Source organism: Calliphora vicina, chromosome 5, assembly GCF_958450345.1.
Source record: "Calliphora vicina chromosome 5, idCalVici1.1, whole genome shotgun sequence".
In the NCBI taxonomy this organism is placed as follows: Eukaryota; Metazoa; Arthropoda; class Insecta; order Diptera; family Calliphoridae; genus Calliphora; species Calliphora vicina.
The window spans coordinates 76,644,922-76,662,620 of NC_088784.1; the positions used below are offsets into that span (position 1 = coordinate 76,644,922).

At 29.4% G+C, this 17,699-nt stretch overlaps 1 protein-coding gene across 1 annotated transcript; it reads left to right on the forward strand.

Moving 5' to 3' along the window:
* The first annotated feature begins 3,494 nt into the window (after positions 1-3,494).
* On the forward strand, positions 3,495-16,929 carry Cul4 (cullin 4). Its single transcript, XM_065511359.1, has 12 exons — positions 3,495-3,848; positions 4,134-4,627; positions 10,171-10,409; positions 10,477-10,601; positions 10,673-11,008; positions 11,068-11,447; positions 11,713-11,849; positions 11,919-12,308; positions 15,624-15,731; positions 15,859-16,029; positions 16,112-16,264; positions 16,431-16,929. Exons 2-12 carry the CDS (start codon positions 4,207-4,209, stop codon positions 16,524-16,526), a joined length of 2,556 nt encoding a protein of 851 aa, XP_065367431.1. The 5' UTR covers positions 3,495-3,848; positions 4,134-4,206; the 3' UTR covers positions 16,527-16,929.
* The last annotated feature ends 770 nt before the right edge of the window (positions 16,930-17,699 follow it).

A 17,699-nucleotide genomic window follows, 5' to 3' on the forward strand; every position in this document is an offset into this window, starting at 1 on the left:
TCGCCTTGACCAAAAGCTATAAAATAAACTAAAAATTACACAACGTGACTTTAATTAAACAAAAGCAAAAAGCAGAAAAAAGTCGATTTATATTTGTCAGCTTCTACAGAAGTCATTGTAGGGCAATCCAAGTCTCTTATTATATATCTGTGTCCACGCAGCCATATGAGTACGACTGTCTCGCCATCCTATTCAATGATGCCCGCCATTCCTGATGTCGCGTAAACACCTATAATAGAACTAGCAGTATATATACGGATATCCCTGTTTATAGCCGATATTTCAGGCTGAAGAATACTACACCCATTTGGAAGCCTAATCGATAAACTTATTCCAAATTCCTGGATGTAGACACCTCCCTTTTTTAAAGCCATTTGTACAGACGGAGAGACTTGTTGTCTCAAGGGGAAGACGCTCCACTAATTCCACTGCCACTGACTGCGCGCAATTTGTGCTTTATAAAATATGAATTCCAATTATGAGTGGATGGTATTTAAAAGTCGACTTAATTATAATTATGTGCTCAGGAAAGACCTCTTAAATTATTATACCCTACACCACCATAGTGGGGAGGGTATTATGCGTTTGTACAGATGTTTGTAACGCCCAAAAATATTAGTCTCACACACACCTTAAAGTATACCGATCGACTTAGAATCACTTTCTGAGTCGATGTCCGTCCGTCTGGTTGGCTGGCTGTCCATGTAAACTTTGTGCGCAGAGTACATGTCGCAATTTTTAAGATATTTCGATCAAATTTGGTACATATTATTTTTTTGGCCCAAGCACCAAGCCTATTGAAACTGGCTGAAATTGGTCTATTATTTCACCTAGCCCCCATACAAATGTCCTTCCGAAATTGGACTTCATCGGTCATAAATGTTTAATTTATAAATGTATCTCCACAAATTGCGCTCCAAATAAGTTTTATATATGGGGCATTTCATGTCAAGTGAACCAACTTTTGAAATCGATGTCTTCCGATCGGGATGAAATTTGCACCAAGGTTAGCTCTATTGGATAGTAACTCAGACACAATTTTTCAACAACATCGGTCGAGAACTCTCTGAGTTATAGGGGGTAAAATTTTGACAATTTGGTCAAACAGGGGTTTTTTCTTATCCATGTAACTTATTACCTATTGTTCTTAGCAAAATGTGTCCCAAATAGTATAGATAGCTATTTCTTCGATCTTTCGAAAAAAAATAATTAAAAAAAAAAATAAAAAAATTTTAATATTTTTTTTCCGAAATCAAAAACTTTTTTGACTTTTTTTTAAAATGGGTCCTTTTTTTTTTTTTTTTTTTTTTTCTTAAAATAAAGTTTAGATATTTTCCTTGAACACCTACTTGGTCGCTTAGTGGGATGCGAGTGGGATATCTATCAAAATAAATATCTTGTAACTCAAAACATAAAATTTTTGACTTTTTTTGCAAAATCAAAAACTTTGTTGACTTTTTTTTTCAAAATGGACCCTTTTTTAATCTTTTTTTTTAGGTCAAACAAAAGCTTAGATATTATCCTTGAAGACCCTTTTGGTCGCTTAGTGGGATGCGAGTGGGATATCTATCAAAATAAATATTTTTTAACTCAAGACTTACAATTTTTGACTTTTTTTTTTGCAAATACGATTTTTTTTCCAAATGGGCCCTTTTTAAAAAATTTTTAAAAAAAAGTCCCATATTGGAAAAAAATTTCGATTTTGCAAAAAAAAATTAAAAAATTGTTACAAAATATTTATTTTGATAGATATCCCACTCGCATCCCACTAAGGGACTAAAAATATCTTAAAGGAATGGACCTAGGCTTTCTTTTGAGCAAAAAAAAAAATTAAAAAAGGGCCCATATTGGAAAAAAATTTTGATTTTGCAAAAAAAAATTAAAAAATTGTATGTCTTGCGTTACAAAATATTTATTTTGATAGATATCCCACTCGCATCCCACTAAGGGACTAAAAATATCTTAAAGGAATGGACCTAAGCTTTCTTTTGACTACAAAAAAAATTTTAAAAAAATTTTAAAAAATCGTATTTGCAAAAAAAAAAGTCAAAAATTGTAAGTCTTGAGTTAAAAAATATTTATTTTGATAGATATCCCACTCGCATCCCACTAAGCGACCAAAAGGGTCTTCAAGGATAATATCTAAGCTTTTGTTTGACCTAAAAAAAAAGATTAAAAAAGGGTCCATTTTGAAAAAAAAAGTCAACAAAGTTTTTGATTTTGCAAAAAAAGTCAAAAATTTTATGTTTTGAGTTACAAAATATTTATTTTGATAGATATCCCACTCGCATCCCACTAAGCGACCAAGTAGGTGTTCAAGGAAAATATCTAAACTTTATTTTAAGAAAAAAAAAGGACCCATTTAAAAAAAAAGTCAAAAAAGTTTTTGATTTCGGAAAAAAAATATTAAAAATTTTTTATTTTTTTTTTTAAATATTTTTTTTCGAAAGATAGAAGAAATAGCTATCTATACTATTTGGGACACATTTTGCTAAGAACAATAGGTAATAAGTTACATGGATAAGAAAAAACCCCTGTTTGACCAAATTGTCAAAATTTTACCCCCTATAACTCAGAGAGTTCTCTACCGATGTTGTTGAAAAATTGTGTCTGAGTTACTATCCAATAGAGCTAACCTTGGTGCAAATTTCATCCCGATCGGAAGACATCCATTTCAAAAGTTGGTTCACTTGACATGAAATGCCCCATATACAAAATTCATGTCACCAAATTTTGTTACGATCGGTCCATAATTAGTCATAGCTCCCATATAGACCCGCTTCCGAAAATCACTTTAACGTTCATACATCGCTTAAAAATGTTGGTATACTCACAAAATTCAACATAGTAAACTTTCATATAGACATATATCAAACGACCTAATTTCATGGTGATCGGTGCATAATTGGTCATAGCCCCATATAAATTATTGAAACTTTAAAAGAAAAATGTATTTGCTCTTTTACTTAGTGTAGGGTATTATATGGTCGGGCTCGTATCAAATTTTGAAAATGAAATATCAATTTGTTTTTAAAATAAATAAACAATTTTCTCACTTCCGGTATATTTTGCTGCATTATTATTATATTTGTTTACTTTTCATTTTCTCATCTCTAACATGCCGTCACATTGCAAATAAATAAACTTGGCAGCACTTTGTAAAGCACATTACGAATGTCAAAATAAAAAATATTTGCAAAATTCTGCCGACAAGCCGCAGTAGCGGCATACTTTTACTAAGTGTTGCCATTGTAGGATAATTTTTAATCAGTAATTAAATTTTTGCAAATATTTCTATATATTTTTAATTAAAATTTTTAACCGATTGTGATACACAAAGTTTAGGTTTTATTATTAAATTTTTGATATTATAATGCAAAAATACATTCAATTTCAGCTTCAGAATAAACAAAATAAAAGAGTTATACATATTTATTTGGAGAATAACATATTTCAAATGTAGACTTCTGGTAACACCGAGTGTAGAACAGCAGGCCAAATAATAAAAGAAGAAGCACCTGAAAAATATCTTCCAAAACGTCCAGTCTTATTGAGCAAACAATTGAAAAGTTTTTCGTTTATAATTTTATCATAAAAAGTAAACCATTTCTAATGTTGAAATCTATGAAATATATATTAACAAAACAAAGTGATTAAATAAGAATTAACGTTTTGTTAAGAAACAGAATAACAAAAGAAAGACAAAAAAGAGACAAGACACCCTGAACTGAATTGTATCGTATATTTTCGGCCACAACAGTTGGACAACCAAAAATAAAAGTAAAATTTTACATATTGTCGGCATTAAACGAAGAAGGAACGTATTATTGTTGGCGTTTAAAGTAAAAGTAAGAATAATTGTGATTTGCAAATATTTCCAGCTTTGTTTTGTAAATATATTGCTGCACGGTCCGGTTTTTTTTGCATTAAAATAGTATACGAGTATAATAGTATTATAGTATAAGACAAGCAGCTTGCTAGATATTTTCTGGCCGTTCGATCTTGCTGGGTCGGTCATCTGCTATATTTTATTGTTGTGGTATATGTTTGTGTGTTTTGATTTTAATGCTGATTCTTTTGCTGTTTGTTTAATATTTCCATACATAATATTTATTTTACTCACTCAATGATAGCAAAAACAACGAAACGACCCTACAATCATAAGCGTTGACAGCGCTGCTTAGCGTGTCGTACGAGCGGCGAACTATGAGCGCCTCGAAAAAATACAAATCATCAGAAACAGCAACAGAGATACTACATCAGCAGGATACTGAAAATATCAATAACCGTTTTAGAAAATCGGCCGATTTTTTTGGTCCCTCAACTTCAGCAGCGGCAGCAGCTCAATCGAATTCAGCGTCCGGCGTCGGTGGACGCATTGCTTTGGGTCAACAAAATACAAACGCCATGCAACGTTCCGGCAGTAATAACAATTTGAATAGCGGCGGACCTGGTGGCATTGGCACAAATGGTGAACGTCGTGCAAATTTCTCCATGTTGGATACAACAGCTCATCTAAATGATCATCGCTCATCGACAACAACCTCAGCGTTTTTCAACAAAATGGGAACCAACAATGCCTCCAAACCGGGTGATGTTAAAAAGATTGTTATTAAAAACTTTAAAGGTAAGTTTAGAGATTTTGTCAAAACCATATTTTTTTTTTGTATATTTTGGAAGTTTTCCGATAATTGTAAGATAATAATTGTTGGTTTAACCCCCATTAACACGAAGTCTGGTTAGGAGCTAACTAATAGTTATACTGTCGTTTAAAATTATTTTTGTATGAAAACTGTCAGTATAACTATTGGTTAACATTTAACCAGACTTCGTGTTAATGAGGGTTATTAGGAATTACTAAAACTTATAAATATAATAATAGCTTTAATTTTTAGTTGAATTTTGTAGAAATCGAAATTTTCATTAAACTGGGTTTATGTTTTTGACAATAGTTTTATTCTTATTAGGAAAGATTTTTCAGGAAATTAAAAAAATAAAAACACACGTTAAAAAACCTTATTGAGGTATTTAAAGACGACAATACTGTGTATTACTACATTTGCATTTTATTTTTATTTGAATTTATAAATACATACCCGGTACATAAGAAAATAAAAAGTTTTTGAATTGTTTTAAAAAAAATTTGGATACTGACCGTTAATCCAAAAAATTATTTGTGTTATTTGAAAATCGAATAAAATGTTTGTTTAGACTATGAAATTGTATTATGATACATGAGTTTTTGATAAGTATTGTAGTGTAAAAATACCTTTAAATATGAGACCATCAGTGCAAAAGTGAAGTAACCCAGATTTTTGTTTGTGGTACATACAGTTCTTACATTACGCTACATTTATTCAAAATCAGATGGAGCTGAAAAAAATCGTTTTTGCACAGAGCATAATATTACAAACTAATGTGGCAAAATAACTAAATAAGTAGTTTGGGGTTACACCACTTTTGCACTGATAGCCTCATATATAAAATTGAAAAACAAAATTATTTTTAAATTTAAAAAAAAACAATTGGAAAATTTTTTATACCCTTCAGCTTCGTGAGAAGGGTATATATAAGTTTGTCATTCCGTTTGTAATTTCTACATTTTTCATTTCCGACCCTATAAAGTATATATATTCTGGATCCTTATAGATAGCGGAGTCGATTAAGCCATGTCCGTCTGTCTGTCTGTCTGTCTGTCTGTCTGTCTGTCTGTCCGTCTGTCTGTCTGTCTGTCTGTTGAAATCAATTTTCTGAAGACCCCAGATATCTCCGGGATCCAAATCTTCAACAATTCTGTCAGACATACTTTCGAGAATTTTGCTATTTAAAATCAGCAAAATCCGTCCATAAATAACGGAGATATGAGCAAAAATCCGAGACAACCTCTGAAAATTTCATCAAAAAACACAATGTATTGCATGCTTTGACAAAAAAACAACAAAACGTATGGTTGGATGTGCATTCTTTGCGTATTTTGTTTTTATACCCTTCAGCTTCGTGAGAAGGGTATATATAAGTTTGTCATTCCGTTTGTAATTTCTACATTTTTCATTTCCGACCCTATAAAGTATATATATTCTGGATCCTTATAGATAGCGGAGTCGATTAAGCCATGTCCGTCTGTCTGTCTGTCTGTCCGTCTGTCTGTCTGTCTGTCTGTTGAAATCAATTTTCTGAAGGCCCCAGATATCTCCGGGATCCAAATCTTCAACAATTCTGTCAGACATACTTTCGAGAATTTTGCTATTTAAAATCAGCAAAATCCGTCCATAAATAACGGAGATATGAGCAAAAATCCGAGACAACCTCTGAAAATTTCATCAAAAAACACAATGTATTGCATGCTTTGACAAAAAAACAACAAAACGTATGCTTGGATGTGCAAGCTTTGTGTATTTTGTTTTTTTTGTGTTTTGTTTCTTTTGGCGTTGTTGTTGTTTTTTATACAACTAAAGTTTAGTTTGGTTGTGTGTTGGTTTTTTTGACAAAAAAACAACAAATCGTATGTTTGAATGTGCATGCTTTGCGTATTTTGTTTCTTTTGGCGTTGTTGTTGTTTTTTATACAATTAAACGTATGTTTGGATGTGTGTTGGTTTCATTGCCTTGTGTATTTTGTTTTTGTTTTTTCTTTTGGTGTTTTGTTTCGTTTGGCGTTGTTGTTGTTTTTTGTGTTCTTGATAAATTTAGGATGCTGTACGCTGAAAGTGGGCAATGTACATACATACCTATATACTAATTATAAAAAATAATAATGCATCCACAACAAAGGTGAAGGGTATATAAGATTCGGCATAGCCGAATATAGCACTCTTACTTGTTTTTTTGTGTTTTGTTTCTTTTGGCGTTGTTGTTGTTTTTTATACAACTAACCGTTGTTTGGTTGTGTGTTGGTTTTTTTTGACAAAAAAACAACAAAACGTATGGTTGGATGTGCAAGCTTTGCGTATTTTGTTTTTTTTTGTGTTTTGTTTCTTTTGGCGTTGTTGTTGTTTTTTATACAACTAAACGTTTGTTTGGTTGTGTGTTGGTTTTTTTGACAAAACAGCAACAAATCGTATGTTTGGATGTGCATGTTTTGCGTATTTTGTTTTTCTTTTGTGTTTTGTTTCTTTTGGCGTTGTTGTTTTTTAAACAATTAAACGTATGTTTGGATGTGTGTTGGTTTCATTGGCTTGCGTATTTTGTTTTTGTTTTTTCTTTTGGTGTTTTGTTTCGTTTGGCGTTGTTGTTTTTTGTGTTCTTGATAAATTTAGGATGCTGTACATACATATATACTAATTATAAAAAATAATAATGCATCCACAACAAAGGTGAAGGGTATATAAGATTCGGCATAGCCGAATATAGCACTCTTACTTGTTTTTTTTGAAAATAAAATAAATTTTGTTTTCCTAAAAATATTTAAAATTTTTATTTTGAAGTATAATTTGGTGAGAATGGTATATAAGATTCGCCACAGCCGATTATACTCTTACTTTTTTTTAATAAAATTTGTGAAGAAATTTTAAATACTCGATGATATAAACATTTTGTTAAAAAAATCAGACACCATTGCCTGAAGTACATGTTTATATCGATTTAAAAATGTTTGTGGCTAGTTCTTATCAATATTAGAATTTTTTAAATATTCAAAAATTTTTTTTTATAAAAGTTTAATTTATGTCAAAATGTATGCAATGTATACACATTTTCACGACGAATTGAGATTTTGGAAAAAAGTTTTTTCGTCTTATCTTCTATATACTATGTATATAAAAACGAAATGGTCCAAGTATGTAATCGCATCACGTGATGCAAAATTTTCAGGAAATGGTTTGTAAAGAAAAAAATTAAAAAATTTCTGGTAAAACTAGGAAATTTTAAGTTTTTAATATATTGCCTCCTTTTCATGTAAAGAATTAACAACACTGCCTCCTTTTCACTTCTCACTTTTAAAGTATGAGCAAATTTCAGGAAACTTTAAATTATAATGCCTCCTTTTCACTTCTCATCTAAAATAATAAGATACTTTTTTTGAGAAACTTGAAGAGCTTACAATCCTACCTACTTATTACTGCTTAACAAATTGAAAATTTGTAGTAACGTCTATCACTATCACTACGATACCCAGTGATAGTGATAGACGTTACTACAAATACCCAGCATATCTTCATGAAATAAACAGGATTTTTTATTACCCAATTTGCTCCAATTTTGCTAACAAAAGTTCATTTAATATCTGTCCGTATTTGTTACGACCTCTACAAAGCTTTGCAAACTAAAGGTGGTCATCTGTGAAATCCTGTATGAAACCGGTGGTGCACATGGAACCACCGGTGGGCCACATGGTAGCGAATGTGTTAAGCTTCATTCAAAGGCTTTTATTTAAATAGAAGTCATTCATCGTTGGATTAATTTATAATGGAATTAATTCATAACAGAATTCATTCAACCTTTGAATGATAATTTTTTTTATTTCAAATCTAATAGACACAAATTGAAAAAAATAAAAAAAAAAATTCGACATTTTTAAAACTTTTTTTCATTTATTAGCGAAAAGAATTTTATGGCAAAATTTTTTTTATTTTTATTTTTTTTTATTTTTTTTTAAATTTAAATTAATTTGTAGAATAAATTTTATAACAAAAACATTTTTTTTTTTAAAAAATTCGATGTAAAAAATATTTTCCCGATTTTGACCCATTGTAGGTCAGACTTACTTTGGCCTTTGAAATACATATCTATTATTGGATATTGAATGATTTAGTAATCCAGATAAAAATAGGTAAAAAATCTAGGTTGTCCTAGTTATACCCATCACATTTGTGAGAAGGGTGATTGATATAAGTTTGTCATTCCGTTTGTAATTTCTACATTTTTCATTTCCGACCCTATAAAGTATATATATTCTGGATAGCGGAGTCATTAAGCCATGTCCGTCTGTCTGTCTGTTGAAATCAATTTTCTGAAGACCCCAGATATCTTCGGGATCCAAATATTCAATAATTCTGTCAGACATGCTTTCAAGAAGTTTGCTATTTAAAATCAGCAAAATCGGAAAAAACCAGGACAACCTTGATTTTTGACCTATTTTTGAGCTATATCTGGATTATTACTAAGTCATTAATATAAATATCTAATGATAGATATTTCAAAGACCTTTGCAATGATGTATATAAAACCATAGTAAGTTGGACCTACAATGGGTCAAAATCGGAAAAATATTTTTTAACCCAATTTTTTTTTCACCAAAAGTTTTTTTTCGCTAAATATTAAAAAAAAATTAAAAAACTAAAAAAAAAAATTACAAAAATTTAAAGAAAAATTTTTTTCCAAAAAATTAAAAAACTGCAAAAAAAAAAATAAATTTTGTTTACCTAAAAATATTTAAAATTTTTATTTTGAAGTATATTTTGGTGAAGGGTATACAAGATTCGGCACTCTTACTTCTTTTTTTATATCTTAGTTAGCCATTTGTGGACCGATTGTCTCGATTTTAAATAGCCGGAAGAATTCCCGATATATTTATGTATGAATCATTTATGAGATTTAATAACAATTTTAAAATACATTTTTTAAAAAAATTTTAATTGAAGATAAATTGAATCATTCAATACATTTTTAAAGCTATTTTGTAATTGATTTGAATTCATCAAAATTTTAATGATTCAATAAGGAACTAATGTATATCGAGAATGAATTCTCAAAGTAATGAATTCAATACATTTGAAGTACAAAGGAATTAAGCCTATGAATTCATTAACGAAATGGTTAAGATATAAACTTTATATTGATTTAAAAAATGGAATTAAGAACTAATTCATTCGAAACTTTGTTTTAAATATACGAATTTATAACCACTGTGCTAGATTTTAACGGGATTATTATGATTTTACGAACAACATATGTTAGGTGGCTATAGTTGGAGTGCCGTGAGGGAGACAAATGAAAATATTTATTATTAATATTATAATATTTATTTAAGATTGTATAAAGTCAAGCTCTCTGCTTTCCAGGTAGTCTTTAGTTTATATATATATAATTTAGTTTTTCCTAAAATTTCTTCATCCTTGCTTTCACTGCATAACAATTCTTTTCTGGAAAATGATAAAATTCGCCACGCTTAAATTTTCATTAAATTATTTTGTATACAGATATTGATTATTTTAGCAATACCCTCTCATTTCAGTAAAACCCACACTGCCTGAAAATTATTCAGAAAGTACTTGTCAGAAACTGGAAGAAGCCGTTGTTGCTATACAATTATCCCGACCTATTAAATATTCTCTGGAAGAATTATATCAGGCTGTGGAGAATATGTGCAGTCATAAAATGGATGCTCAACTCTATGCAAAATTAAAAGATTTAACCGAGGCTCATGTTAAACGTAATGTCGATACATTCACGGGCGGCAGCATGGATAAATTGGTAAATAATTTATTATGAAATTAATAAAACATTTAAACATTTGTATTATTTGTATTTAATTTTGTAGGTATTCTTAAAGAAAATCAATGATTGGTGGTTATCATATTGCCAGCAAATGATAATGATGCGTAGTATATTTTTATATTTAGATCGTACATATGTTTTACAAAATCCAACAGTACAATCTATATGGTAAATTCTGATTACCTGCCTCCAGCTTAACTACAACTATTTACCAACCTTTCATTTTCTATATATTTTAGGGATATGGGTCTAGATTTATTTCGCACTCATATAGCACTTAATTCGTTGGTACAAAAACGTACCGTCGAGGGTTTACTAATGCTGATCGAGAAGGAGCGCAATGGTGATGCCGTCGATCGTGGACTTCTAAAGAGTCTTATACGCATGTTGTGTGATTTACAAATCTACATAGCCGCCTTCGAGGAGAAATTCTTAATAGCCACACGACAATTGTATCAGGCCGAAGGTCAACGTAAAATGCAAGAATTGGATGTTCCCGAATATCTGCAACATGTCGATAAACGTTTGGCCGAAGAAAATGAACGTTTACTGCATTATTTAGATTCGAGTACCAAGTGAGTTATTCTATTTATTTTTCTCAATTTTAAATAATAAATATTTGTTTTTTTTACAGACATCCTTTAATTTATACCGTGGAAAAAGAACTACTTGCCGAACATTTAACACAAATTCTACAAAAAGGCCTAGACACCCTTTTGGAAGAGAATAGACTGACTGATTTATCAATATTGTATAGTTTATTAAGTCGTGTTAAAAATGGTACCGCCGAATTGTGTGGCAACTTTAATGGTTACATCAAAAAGAAGGGTCGCACCATTGTCATTGATCCCGAAAAGGACAAGAGTATGGTACAAGATTTATTGGATTTCAAAGATAAACTTGATATTATTGTGCGCACATGTTTCGAACGTAATGATAAATTTACAAATTCATTGCGCGAAGCATTTGAATTCTTTATAAATCAAAGAACCAATAAACCAGCTGAATTAATAGGTAAGTTTTAGCAAAAAAAGAAAGTACATGATTCCAATTTAACTCAATTAAAAGGGAACAGTGAAAGTAATTGTTATTTAAATAAAATTCATTCATCGTTTAATTAATTCATAACAGAATTCATTCAATCTTTGAATGATTCAATTTCTGGCAATTCAAAACTAATACAAATTGAATGTATTACCAAAAAATTTAAAAATTGTTTTTTTTTCCAAAAAATATAACTTAACCAAAATTTATGTGTTTTGCTTTGTTTTTTTTTCAGCCAAATATGTTGACATGAAATTACGCGCTGGCAACAAGGAAGCCACTGAAGAAGAACTGGAACAAATACTCGATAAAATCATGGTACTTTTCCGTTTCATACATGGCAAAGATGTTTTCGAAGCCTTCTATAAAAAGGTATATCAAGTGTAATATCTTTTAAACTATTTATATTCTCTACAGATATTTATTGTTGTACTTCTATAGGATTTATCAAAACGATTACTGGTGGGAAAATCAGCCTCTGTAGATGCTGAAAAGAGTATGCTTTCGAAATTGAAACAGGAATGTGGTGGCGGTTTTACCTCGAAATTAGAGGGCATGTTCAAGGACATGGAATTGAGTCGTGACATAAATATTTCGTTTAAACAATATGTGGCGAATATGGAGGGTGAATTGACAAGTATCGATCTGACCGTTAGTATATTGACAATGGGATATTGGCCAACATATCCACTGACAGAGGTTAATATGCCGCCTCAATTGGTGAAACCACAGCAGGTATTCAATAAATTCTATTTGGCTAAGCACAGTGGACGTAAATTACAATGGCAACCCACACTGGGGAATTGTGTGCTGAAAGCACGTTTTGATGGGGTGAGTATTTTTCTTTTCAAAAATTCAATTTATTTATTTTTAATTGTTTTATGCGTTAAATTTGAAAGGCATGAACAATCTTTATTAATTTTGAGAAGTTTTTCTATTTCTAAACGAATTTTCGAAAAAGAAGTAAGAGAGCTATATTCGGCTGTGTCGAATCTTATCTACCCAAATTCACCAAATTATACTCAAAATATAAATTTTAAATATTTGTAGGAAAAAATTTTTTTTCCAGTGTTTTTTTTTTCATTTTTTGGAAAAACAAATTTTTCGAATTATTTTATTTTTTTTTAAATTTGAAAAAAAAAATTTTTATTTTTTAAATTTTTTTTTGGTTAAAAAAAATCGGGTTAAAAAATATTTTTTCCGATTTTGACCCATTGTAGGTCCAACTTACTATGGTCTTATATACGTCCATATTGTCTATATTAATGACTTAGTAATCCAGATATATGTCGAAAAGGGGTCAAAAATTGAGGTTGTCCTGGTTTTTTCCTCATATCTCAGCCATTTGTGGACCGATATTGCTGATTTTAAATATTAAACTTCTCGAAAGCATGTCTGACAGAATTATTGAAGATTTGGATCTCGAACATATCTTGAGTCTTCAGAAAATTGATTTCAACAGACGGACAGACAGACTCCGCTATCTATAAGGATCCAGAATATATATACTTTATAGGGTCGGAAAATTATATTGTGGAAATTACAAACGGAATGACAAACTTATATATACCCTTCTCATGAAGGTGAAGGGTATAAAAATCAAGTTAGAGTTCTTAATTCGGCTCCCTTCACCGTCGTATACTTTAAGATAAAGATTGAAAACAATTATCGTTAAAATAAAATTATGGGAAACAAAAAATTATGGTTGAAAAAAATGTTTGGGAAAATCAATTTTTGTTAAAAAAAAAATTTTAATGAACATTTTTGGACCCATCCCCGGTCTGATGAAATGCCTTTCATTTGATATCCATATTGTTTATGTACATCGTGTTATAGGTTAAAAATAGGCTAAAAAATCGAGGTAGTCGTGTTTTCATTTTTGGGCCGAACCAGGACAACATCGATTGTTGACCTATTTTTTTTTATCTATATCTGAATTACCAAGCCTTTAATATAGACAATATGGATACCTAATGATAGATATTTCAAAGTCCATTGCAACGATGTACAGTGCCGGTCAAAATAATAGCACCACAGAACCTTAAAGCAATGAACATGGGAAATATTTTCATTTCCATAGTAATTTTAATTAAATATAATATAAGATCGTAAATTAATCTCTATTTCTTCTATGAGTAAAGTTTTCTTTAAGAAATATTGACCTTTCAATCAATTAAATGGTATTTTTGAAAAATACCCAGATTTTGTGCAGTCAAAATAATAGCACCATCGTAAGAAATTGTCGAAAAAATATAGAATATTTACATATATTTTCGTTTTAAAAAATTGGCATAAAATTATAATTTGAATCTATTTATATCGAAATGAATAAAATTAAAAACAAAAAAATTTATTTTACTTTTCAAATTTTTTTAGTAACAAAAAAAGTCGTGTATGTGAACTTTAGTTTAAAAATAATGATTTTTGAACATAATTCAGAATAAAACTATTTATAGATATTTAGAAATGATTTTAGGTAGCACAACCGCTTATCACTTTTAATCATAACACTCCATTTCGAAAATCTGGCATTTATGTTCTACACGGTGGTAAAAAGTGACGACTAGTGTTGCAGTTATTCGCTGACCATTACAAGAACAAAATTTTAATTATTTAAATCCTAGAAAAGTTTCACCAATAACAATATAACATCCTCTATTAAAAGTAAAATTTCCGAAGTCGCATTACCATTTTTCAACATTCAAGTACCAATAACTTTTTGGTCAAATAATTAAACTAATTATATTGTTTGATATCAGACTTTTATAGAATGTCCTCCGAATCCAATTTCAACCAAAATTTGAGATAATATATTCATCTTATCTTACAAACACACAGATTTCAAAATTATGGTTTGATTGTGGTTTTTCTATTATAACATTCTAAGAATATATTGAATACGTGGAATAAATAATTCAATCTTATATGATCAAATGCTTGATGAAATCATACTCAGATATAAATCAAAAAAATTATGACCATATGAATGGTCTATGGAATGATAAACTGATATAAATTTGGGTTTCAAACTAAAAGGTCAATGTCGTGGTGGCACAGGATGTAATATCCCCAAACAGAATTTTATTAAAAATAGATGGTAAGAGTCACAAAAAGAGTAAAACGAAACCAAAAATATTTAAGAATTTATTTTGGGGAATGAAAAAATATATTTGGCATACAAGTTCGATACAAAATTTTCAAAATTTTTGAATCTTTATGGGCAGGAGGTGGTCGGTCTCTTTTTTCCCAAAAAATACGAAAACAAAAGACAGCAATATTTTACTTTTAATAATAACGTGTTAAGAACGTTGCAAACCATAATAATTGTTACTAAATACAATACTATACAAAACCAAACAAATGAATGTTACAGATTTTATGCAATATTATTATATAACAATATGAATGTTGTGGTGCAATTATTTTGACCGCAGCTGTATATAAGGCTATATTAAGTTGGACCTACAATGGGTCAAAATCGGGAAAAATATTTTCTAACCCGAATTTTTTTTTGACAAAAAAATTTGTTTGTCATATATTTTTTTTAAAAAAAATTTAATTTTTTTTTTTAAAAAAATTTAATTTTTTTTTTAAAAAAATTTAATATTTTTTTTTTAAAATTTTTTTTTTTTATTTTAATATTTTTTTTTAAAAATTTAATTTAAAAAAAAAAACAAATTTTAAAACATTTGGAGATTTTGAAAAAAAAAAATTTCTTTTTAAATTTTCTTTACCTAAAAATATTTAAAATTTGTATTTTAAAGTGTAATTTGGTGAAGGGTATATAAGACTCGGCACAGCCGAATATAGCTCTCTTACTTGTTTAATTCCGAATTAAGTTTTTAAAGTCTTTAAAAACAGACTTAATCGTTAAAAACAGATTTGTCAAAAAAAAAATCATCTATTATTCACCAAAAACCAGCGGCATTATTGTGTCATTCGATTCGAAAAGAAAATCATTTGCAAGTATGCTTTATAAATGGAAATTCGAAATGTTTTCTTTCGAATCGAATCAATTTTTCCGCAACTACTGTAAAAATCCGGTAAAACACGGGTCTTTTTCACAATATACATAAATGATTCGTTCATGGCTTTTAAAGAACGTAATAAGCATTAAAATTTTATTTATTTATTTTTTATTTGCAGGGACCAAAAGAATTAATGGTTTCCTTATTCCAAGCATTAGTGCTCTTGTTATTTAACGATAGAGACATATTTTCATTTGAGGAAATTGTAGCGGCCACAAATATTGAGGTGAGTTATTATTACAAACAATTAACTATTTGGGGTTTGTCGCTAAATATAATTAAAAACTTCTGAAATGCAATTGGAAACGCTATTATATGTTTTTGTTTTACAAATATTTTATTTTATTGCATAGGATGGTGAATTGCGTCGCACATTACAATCGTTGGCCTGTGGTCGTGCTCGTGTTATAACTAAAGAACCCAAGGGTCGTGAGGTGGAAGATAAAGATCAATTCCATTATAATAATGAATTTACCAATAAATTGTTCCGCATTAAAATTAATCAAATTCAAATGAAAGAAACGGTAAGAGTTGAAAAAAAACTAAATTTATTTGTAAATATTATTTATTTTCAATTAATATGCCTTTAATTTTGTTGTATAATAGACGGAAGAACAAAAAGCTACAGAGGAACGAGTATTTCAAGATCGTCAATATCAAATTGATGCTGCTATTGTACGAATTATGAAAATGCGTAAAACATTATCACATAATTTACTAATCACTGAACTTTTCAATCAGTTAACATTTCCTGTCAAGGTGAGTTGAATATCATTGATTATATTAGGAATATTGAAATATGTTTATCTATAGTTTAGTAAAACTTAAAGCACAAAAATTGCACAGTTTAACCTAAACTTAAGATTAATAACAAAATAAACTATTTACATTTGTTTTAAATTCAAGATTAAATTCTTTATTTCAGCCGGCTGATCTGAAAAAACGCATTGAATCACTTATTGATCGTGACTATATGGAACGCGATAAGGATAATCAAAATCAATACAATTATGTGGCTTAAGTTAACTCAAATACAATTAAAAAGCGACATTTTGGTCGCTATTTCTATACTTTTTTCATAAGTTTCTTTGGAATGTGAATGTAAACTATTAAACAAAACCAACAAAAACAAACAAAAAAAAAGCAAAACATAACACTTATTTAAATGAATATACATATAAAATTTATGTTCTGAAAAGCGAAAAATCTAAGATCGTTTTGTTGTTTTTCTCTTCCTACTTCTAACTTCTCTACTCTTATTTTTTATTACGAAATTAAATTTTTTTTTGCAATCCAAAGAATTGTAAACTTTTACCTATTCATTAATACAAATTTGTTAAATTTAGCTTAAAAAAGAACAACAACAAAATAAACTTATCTGAGATGAAAAAAAAACTAATAATAATACATACTTTATAAGGCAACTGAGCAACAAGTTTCATAATTATTTTTTGGTTTTTTAGATCCTTGAACATTGAATAAATTATATATAGAAGCATTGCAGAGAGCAAAAAACCGAAATTTTTTTAAATTTTTTTCATATATATTTTTTTTTTGTAAAAAAAATGTTTTCCCCAATTTTGACCCATTGTGGGCCGACGTACTACGGCCTTATATATGCCGTTACAAAGGTTATTGAAATATCTATCATTAGATATCCATATTGCCTTATTAATGAAGTAGTAATTCAGATATAGATCAAAAATAGGTCAAAAATCAATGTCCGGTTTTCTTTCTTATATTTGTATGCGGATTTTCTCGAGCCGGGAGTATAGCAGATATTTTAATGTATGAATCATGTATGTAAGTTATTTGGGGGCTACGGAAAGTTGATTTCTACATACAGACAGATAGTCGGACATGGCTAGATTGACTCCGCTATCTATAACGAAAAAGAATATATCGTTACCTTAATATAGAAAGGCTCTAACTCGAGTTTTTTTGTAAGCCCAGATTTCGACTTAAAAAACACGATTTAGAGCTTTTATATATTAAAGTAACGACATATACTTTGTGGGGTTGCAAATGAAAAATATAGAAATTACAAACGGAATGACTAACACTTGCCACTCGTGGTGAAGGGTATAAAAAATCCAGAAAAACTGTGCCTGAAACAATAAGATTAAGAATAGAGTTCACATTTTATTTGATTCTAAATACAAACCAAAAAAGTGCATTAATTTTAAAAAAAAGT